This window comes from Cicer arietinum, chromosome 7 (genome assembly GCF_000331145.2).
Source record: "Cicer arietinum cultivar CDC Frontier isolate Library 1 chromosome 7, Cicar.CDCFrontier_v2.0, whole genome shotgun sequence".
Lineage (NCBI taxonomy): Eukaryota > Viridiplantae > Streptophyta > Magnoliopsida > Fabales > Fabaceae > Cicer > Cicer arietinum.
In genome coordinates this window covers 20,825,060-20,833,254 of record NC_021166.2, presented here as the reverse complement: position 1 = coordinate 20,833,254, position 8,195 = coordinate 20,825,060, and the positions used below count along the sequence as shown (strand labels likewise).

Genomic DNA, 8,195 nt, shown 5'->3' with positions numbered 1-8,195 from the left:
CTTCATCATCAATTCTTCCGATACTCTGTTTCTTCTTTTCAGCATCGTCATTTCTTGGAAGGCATCATCAATTCTTGGAAGGCATCTTGATAAAGATCAATTTTTCCGATACTGGCTTTCTTCTCACCATCACAATGTGGAATCTTGATAAAGATTGATATACTCCAAGAAGCTTTCTCAGTGCTCCAACCCAATATGATTTTCCAGTAATTATACTTCTACCCATTCCTTCGTGATTCTTATTTTTTTCTTTTTCTTTCTTTTGTGCATGCTTATTTTCATACATTTTTCTTTTTAGGGTGATCGATTCATACCCAATAGAAGTTTGATGAATCTTGATCAAGCCCATAGTTTGCTCACTAACCGATCAACCAAAAATATTCACAATCAACATTTCAATGTATTTTTTTCTTTGATTCTTTAGACTTTTAGATTTCAAGAAAAGCGATTCTCGGTCAAATTCTTAATATTAATCTAGTTTTAATATTTTGTTGTTTATTTCAATTTCAAAAATCGTTTGTTCTACAAAAAGGGAGGCTTTATTTAACGTCTTCTTCTTGTTATAATGACAGGAAGCGTATAGACAGAAATTGGATGAGCAGCTGACTATGGATTCTGATGGGAGGCCGTTTCGGATGTTGGTTTTTAGGGGATGTCCAAAATCAAATAAAAACTCTATTCGTCATATGGATGTGTTGCGACAACAAAACGCTACGGAATTTCAAATCAACCGCAACCAACGTATCCGTCGAAAACTGCCTCAGGTTTGGTTTTGGTTTCATTTCAATCTATTTGTCAAATAAATTTATCTCTGTATGCCAAATGCACCTATTTGTTTTTAGGGTGTCTTTGTTCAACGCAACATAGTTTCTTGCAAAGACCTTGAAATCCTAAATGTACTGACTTTTATTAAATTGGAATACTGATTTTCTTTATGTGCACATAGTATCCTCTACTTAGTTTTTGTTTTCATAATTAGAAGAATTTCCCAACCGATAGAATTGATGTAGTATTTTATTTTGTTGAGATAGTTTATGTTTATGTGGACAGGAACTTAGGCATTCTCATATTATAAGTAATAAATCATAATATGTTTAAATGTTGACATTCCGTTTGAAGGGATCAATAAGATAAATCTTGTGTTGTAATCTGATTGGATTAATTGATTAACTGTGGTTGTAGAAGGAATCAAAGGTATTAGATGCACCAGAAATTAGAAATGATTTCTTTACAAACACAATGGATTGGGGGAAAAACAACATTCTAGCTGTTGCTTTAGGCAAAGAAATGTACCTGTGGAACTCTGTTACCTCTGATGTGTCTCAGTTGTTTAAATCCAATAACAATAATTATCCAACTAGTGTTTCTTGGTCAGAGGATTCAAAGTATTTGGCAACTGGATTTATGCACTCTAATCTTCATCTCTACGATGTTGTCACTTCCAAGCTGGTAAATGTGCATGCATCTCTCTCTATTCATCTGCTTGGTTTCACAGTGGACTTATTCTTGCTTGGGTTCTGATTTTCAGATAAGACAGCTAGAAGGTCATAGTGAAAGGATAGCAGCTCTAGCTTGGAATGGAAATATTTTAACTTCCGGAAGCCATGACGAATCTATAATCAACCATGATGGTATTTAGATTTAAATTTCTAAATGCTTTATTTATGAATACATTAAGTTACTGATAAAATAAAATATTGTGACAATAAAATAACATTTTGTTGTATTATGATGTTCTTGTGTGCAGTTAGAGCAAGAAGTAACGTGACTTCCCAGCTAAAAGGACACAGAGAAGCAATTTGCAGTTTAAAATGGTCGAAAAGGGGAAATATGTTGGCAAGTGGTGGTAGTGAAAGTCTAGTCCATGTGTGGGAGTCAAAAAAAATGAACTCATCAAATTTCTTGCATTGTTTTAAAGACCACAGTGCTTCTGTCAAAGCACTTGCTTGGTGCCCTTATGATTCATCTGTGCTTGCTTCTGGAGGCGGCGTGGGCGATGGATGCATTAAGCTATGGAATGTACAAAAGGGAACCAACATTTGTAGCATAGATACCAAAGCTGAGATTTCTGGATTAGAATGGAATAGACATCAAAAGGAGATATTAAGTGGCCATGGCTTTAGTTCAGGTGTAGAACACAACCAACTTTGTTTGTGGGAATATCCATCTATGACTAAAGTCGGAACCTTGGGCACTCATACTTCGAGAGTACTCCATCTATCTCAGGTGAATTAAGAGACGTTGAATGAGTTATAATTAGAATATTTAACTACTAATTTACTTACTTAATAACTGATGATATTATGCTCTTATGTCTTGCAGAGTCCAGATGGGTTAACAGTTGTTTCAGCTGGAGCAGACGAGTCTCTTCGCTTTTGGAATGTTTTTGGGCCACCTGCTACTAAAACAAAAGATAATTCGGGTCTGGATAATGTTTTATCTATGAAGGCAATGCTGATAAGATGATGGAGAAATAACAACATTGATGTCTTAGGGTAGCATTTTTTTGTATAAATTAGTAGTCTTCACACTGTTTACTATGACAGTGATTTTTAAAATTGAATATACATTTTCTTATAGAGAAAAATAGCTTTTGTATTTTTATTCGACACAAGTATATTGAAATGAGAAAGTTCACCCAAATTAGCTATCAAGTTGATGTTTTTATTTTTTATTTTATTTTAACAATAATTGATTTTCCTTTTTCAAAACAAATTAAATTGATTGTGAGATTTATAAAAGTTGTAAAATAAAAAAAGTATCTAAATGCTGTGGTATTTGGTGGGGGAGGGAGAACGACCCAACCTTCTCTAAGAATTAAATTCAAAACAATTCATATATGCAGAACAAATTCATATATTTTAGGAAATCTCCAAAAAAAAATTCATTTATTTGATTACGTAAATATATTTCGATCATTATTATAAACAAATTCAAATTATGATACTATAACACATTCAAAAGCCTTGTTCCCGATATCTTTTTTCTCTCTTTGTTTTTGTTTTCTATTTGGTACAAAAAAATCAATAAAAACAAATTCAAATTAAGAAACAAAGACAAATTCAGTGCAACCAAATTTAGATAAACCATAAAGAAGATTAATTGTAATTGTGTGTACTATTTGTTTAAATTTATACAAATTCAAGTTACCCTTCAATTTTTTTTTGCGAAGGTTAACAAATAACGAGAAAAATTCAACCATACCATTTTGAACTTTGTCTACTCTAGACAAAAAAAAAAAAAAAAACTCATTAGGTATTTCTAATCAGTATCACTATCAACAAATATCTCAGGAGTAGGCGTAGCTTCACTGGTTGTTGACTTCTCTTCTTCCTCTTTTCGTTTCCTCTCCTCCTCTCTCTTCCTCTCCGCAATTACAGCCTTAGCTTGCTCAAGTCTTGAACTTAGTGCTTCCCAAGAAACAAGCTTATTCATGAACACTGAAATATAACCAGGACGCCGGTTCTGCAAAATAGTAGGATAGTCTAAGTTATATTTACTAATTTATTAATCAAACAGAACTCTCAAAGATAATGAACATTGTAGCTATGAATTACATATCACCTGATAGTCAAGGTAGTAAGCATGCTGTACAAAAGTCAAGTATAAATCACAAAGTCAGTAATTTGTTATTGATGAAATAATAGTTTTAAAGTCATTGAATCACTAAAAGAAACTTTGATTAAAACCTCCAAGACATCAATGGTTAGTAGTGGCTGCAAAAAAAATCAATATAAAATCTCATCAGATACTTCTAGTTCTATCCTACCCCAACATTCATCTTCCAAAACATTTAAAATAAATAAATAATGATGATCAATATAACAATATAACTAGTCCTTAGTACTTACATGATGATGGCTCCAAACAAGGGGGTTCACAGTATTAGGACTCTTCGGGATGACTAGCTTTTTGTCCTCATCAGTAGTTGCAAGAGGATTTATGGCATTTCCAACATCAAGGCTGTTTTCTTTATCTGTATTTCGTAGATGACAAGAAGAAGAGAAAAAAGGTAAAGACCTTATGCTAAGTCAGATATACCAAAACTTAAATTATCGACCAAAAATGAGTATATGGTGGGAAGGGTAATTTACTGACATGCAAGCCATGCCCATCCTGAACCAAATTGTGTGAAGCAGCGAGCTTGAACTGATCAACAAATTTTTCAAATGAACCAAAGTCTCTTTCAATCAGTTTTAGAAGTTCCCCAGATGGCTTTCCACCACCACCAGGTTTCATGGACTCCCAGAAGAAATCATGGTTCCATACCTGTAATAAAATTCAACAGTATTACTAAGCTGTGGTTCTGAAACATGAATTAGATTTCATGGTTATAACTTAAAAGAATGCATGCCTGTGCTGCATTGTTAAAAGCTGGGAGAGTGTCGCCATTATTGTACGCAATAACTATAGTTTCCTCTAGTGACTTTCCATCTAGATCTGTTCCTTCAATTTGCTTGTTCAAGTTATCAACATAAGCTCTGTGGTGCTTTCCCCAATGGTACTCAAATGTATCCTGGCTCATAATTAGCTCCAAAGCATTCTGAGAATTTTCATTATCGAAAATATTGGTTAATTATGTATTAGCAGTCAAATGTCAAAATCCCAGCATGCGCATGACAGATGTTTAGGCCATTTCGAGAACTATATGAATCTCTCTTGTTTAATCAGTTCAGTGTAATTGATATGACAATTAGAAAGAAGTTAAATGGCCAGTTGTAATAAAGTTAAAGTTGCACAACAGAGTAACCGATGATTGAGGTAAACCAGAAGCTAGTAATCTCGCTCAAACAACTGAACAGACTCCAAGTCCTCTCCTTTCACTCAATTCAATGACACAACGTTGTGGTGGTGGTGATGATGATGATGATACATCTAAATGCAGCGGCATCATAAAGAAAAAATGTAAGGGAAAATTACCGTTGGGACAAGACCAACAAAAATTCTGGAAGGAAGGATATCGAAAAGAAGATCATATGAAAAAAAAACAACAAAAACAAATGCAAATAAATGTTGAATTATAGAGGTAAATTTTCCTGTAAGCCATTCAAGCTGATAATGATGACAAACCATTTCAAAGCTACTCAGATGACTCAAATCAAGACTTTACGGTACAACTGTATAAAACTCCTAGCTGCCACATTTATGTTTTAACAATGACACATGTTTGTTATTACAAGCCTTTGCCCTTACAATAGCTCTAACTGAGATGCTTGAGTTCTTCAATGCTTTAATTTTTAACTTTCTCTATTGATGAAAGCTTACATGCCAAAATTTTGCAAACATTCAAATTTGAAAATGAAGACAGCCCCATTTTCATGTTTCATAAGCATAGGTTCCCAACTCCCCCATGACAAATTTAGATTACTTGAAATTCAATAAACTCTAACAGGTAAACAGAGTATTTGACAAACTTTAGATCTTACCAGCGGATATGGCGGTGGCTTCAGCTCAAACTTTGCAGTGACTTTAGTTGCCCCAGCTTTCCTTATTCATCTTCCCTGCAGTATTCAATAGGCAAACTTCAAAACTGAGCATATTTTTCCAGCCAATGAAACAATATGATATGACAAGTGCCTAATCATGGATGTTGTTAGTTTGAGGTTGAGATTGATGTTGTAAGAAGGAGAAACCATTCATATTCATATCAAATTTTTAACATCCTTTTCCCTCATTTGTTTCGCTAATTTCACACTCAGAGGTGTCGAAATTTTCTTTTTAAATGATAAACAAATTGTATATTTTTATGGTGAAAAAGTTGAATTGAACAAAAGAAAACCCCATTGCTTAAACAATTGAAAGATGAATGAGTTTTTTATATACATAGGATGCGTTCAAAATAAGAGTAATTGAGATGTAATAATAAAAGAGTTGAGAAGCAAAAACCTGATTGTTAGAGAATTTGAAGGTAGAAGGCAGATTTTGGAAGCCTGCAAACAAAACAAGAAACGAAGTCATATATAAAGAGAAAATGGAAGAGACAGAGAGAGAGAGATGGAAGTAAAGCAGCAGATGAAAGGTAACAAGTAGTAGCGTCGGATGTGGAAAGCGATAGCAATTTCATCTCTTCTTCGACTCTGCTTTGCTTTTGCATAGCAATTTCAAAATGTGTTTTCGGCTCTCATCTTATATTCTCATATACTTTGTAGAAATACAGCATTACATATTTTTTTTGTTTTTTTGGACTAAGCTTGTGATAGCCAATCTGGAGTTGCAAGGTGAAGGTGGTTAGTTACTTCTTCAATGTGGAGTTGTTATGTTGTTAAGGAGAATACTTGACTTATAGGGTCAAAGTTGTTAGTTCTTCAAAAGTTTGTGGTTCTCAGGCTGTTTGGGAAGACGAGCGGTCAAGTGCTTTCGAATTCATAGTAATTAAATTTGTGGATTAAAGTCTTCTCAATGAGGGGACTAAATGTAGTCAAGTTATAGGTGAATCAAGATAAATTTATGTGTCAAATTATTTATGCTTTCATTGTTTCCTACCTACGAATCCAATTTCTTCTTATACAAGTAATTCATAAAAATCAATCAACCTTCGTCAAATTAGCAAAAAGTTATCAACTTTGTCAAATACAATTCAACCCTCCTTCTCGCGTTTGCACCTTCAATTGGCATCAGAGCTTGGTCTCAAGTAGGGATAGGAATAGCGTCCGACAGGGGCCTATGGCCTGGCCTACTTATGGTCTGACCTGGTCTGGCCTGTTTAATAAAAAGGTCAGGCTCAGGCTTGTAAAAAGCCTATTAGGCCAGACAGGCCGGCATATATATATTTTATATGTATTCCATTCTCTATTTTTTCTTCTTCTAATTTTTATTGCACTCACTCCAACAAACATGTATGAAAACAACATATTTTTTTTTATAAAAACCGATATTATTTATTTGTTACTTTATATTTTATAAAAACTAATATTATTTATTTGTTATCTTTATATATATTATTAGTATATAAATTTAGAAACCCTAATTGTTTATTATTACTGAATATGAGTTTGTTTGAGAGGTAATATTTCGAGTTGTTTGAGAGGATTTGTTTAGAGGTAATATTCTGAGTTGTTTGAGAGATAATAATAGGTGCGTTTGTTTCAATAAAAAATTTATTCTTTTAAACCAAAAACTATATTTTAGGGTTTAAAAGGTATTTGTTTCATATTTTTTAAAAATTATTTTGTTAGAAAATCATTTTTTTATTTAATATATATATACATATACACATTAGTATTAGTATATGGAGAATCATATAAATCGATATGTGTAGAACATCATGTAGCTATAGATAATTATTTATTTATTACTTATATATATATATTACTAAATATGATGTTGCACGAGAGGATTTGTTTGAGAGGTAATAATCTGAGTGTTTGTTTGAGACCATTTGTTTGAGAGATAGTAATGGGTGCGTTTGTTTTAATAAAAAATTTATTCTTTTAAACCAAAAATCATTTTTAGGGTTTAAAGGGTGTTTGTTTCATATTTTTTTTAAATTATTTTGTTAGAAAAATTATTTTTAATGTGAATAAGGCTTTTAAATAGGCTTACAGGCCAGGCCATGATAGGCCGTAGGCCAGGCTCAGGCCGAAAAAAAAAGCCTATCATAGGCCGTAGGCCAGGCTTAGGCCTAAAAAATTCATCGTAGGCCAGACTCAGGCCTTTCAAAGCCTGGAATCTCGAATATGATGTTTTTTTTTCATATTATATATATTTAAAACAGACCCTCGAATCTCGAATGCCACCTCATCTCCCCCGAATGCCACTTAATTCTATTTCATCCACCTAAACAAATATTTCCCACATCAGCCAAAAAGATATGTGGAACTCTCCTCCTTTCTCCTCTCTCAATCATGCTCTCAATCCCTAATCTTCTTCAATCCTACTCCTTCACCAACTTCTTTAATCTCTTTAATGCATATTTCTCATCTTCCTTCCACAATTTCTTTAATACCTCCAAAATCTATTTGATAATATTATTTTATAATAAATTTATAAATTATAAAATTATTTTACAATTATTTATAATAAATTTATAACTTATAAATTATTTTACAATTTGATAATAATTTATCATTTATATTATTATCAAATTATTTTATAAGTTATTTTATAATAAATTTATAAATTTTTCTATAATATTATTAGTCATTTACCAACGGTAATAATTTATATTATTAGTCATTAAATTCAATGGAAAAAAA

The 8,195-nt window shown here is 32.5% G+C and overlaps 1 protein-coding gene and 1 pseudogene across 1 annotated transcript; one reads left to right on the top strand and one right to left on the bottom strand.

Annotated features, from left to right (window-relative positions):
* The first annotated feature begins 9 nt into the window (after positions 1–9).
* Positions 10–2,667, top strand: LOC101492808 (cell division cycle 20.5, cofactor of APC complex-like). Its single transcript, XM_012718390.3, has 6 exons — positions 10–206; positions 573–764; positions 1,183–1,449; positions 1,529–1,631; positions 1,748–2,226; positions 2,323–2,667. The coding sequence occupies exons 2-6, from the start codon at positions 609–611 to the stop codon at positions 2,464–2,466; spliced, it is 1,149 nt and encodes a 382-aa protein (XP_012573844.1). The 5' UTR covers positions 10–206; positions 573–608; the 3' UTR covers positions 2,467–2,667.
* Positions 2,668–3,061: 394 nt separating this feature from the next.
* LOC101492475 (superoxide dismutase [Fe], chloroplastic-like) lies at positions 3,062–6,286 on the bottom strand (annotated as a pseudogene).
* Positions 6,287–8,195: the final 1,909 nt, after the last annotated feature.

What these genes read in the sequence shown, in the direction of transcription:
- LOC101492808 (XM_012718390.3), top strand. Translation starts at nt 609, where the DNA reads ATGGATTCTGATGGGAGGCCGTTTCGGATGTTGGTTTTTAGGGGATGT. An exon ending in TCCGTCGAAAACTGCCTCAG is followed by an intron (nt 765 to 1,182) that starts GTTTGGTTTTGG and finishes CTGTGGTTGTAG; the next exon opens with AAGGAATCAAAGGTATTAGA. An exon ending in GAGTACTCCATCTATCTCAG is followed by an intron (nt 2,227 to 2,322) that starts GTGAATTAAGAG and finishes TATGTCTTGCAG; the next exon opens with AGTCCAGATGGGTTAACAGT.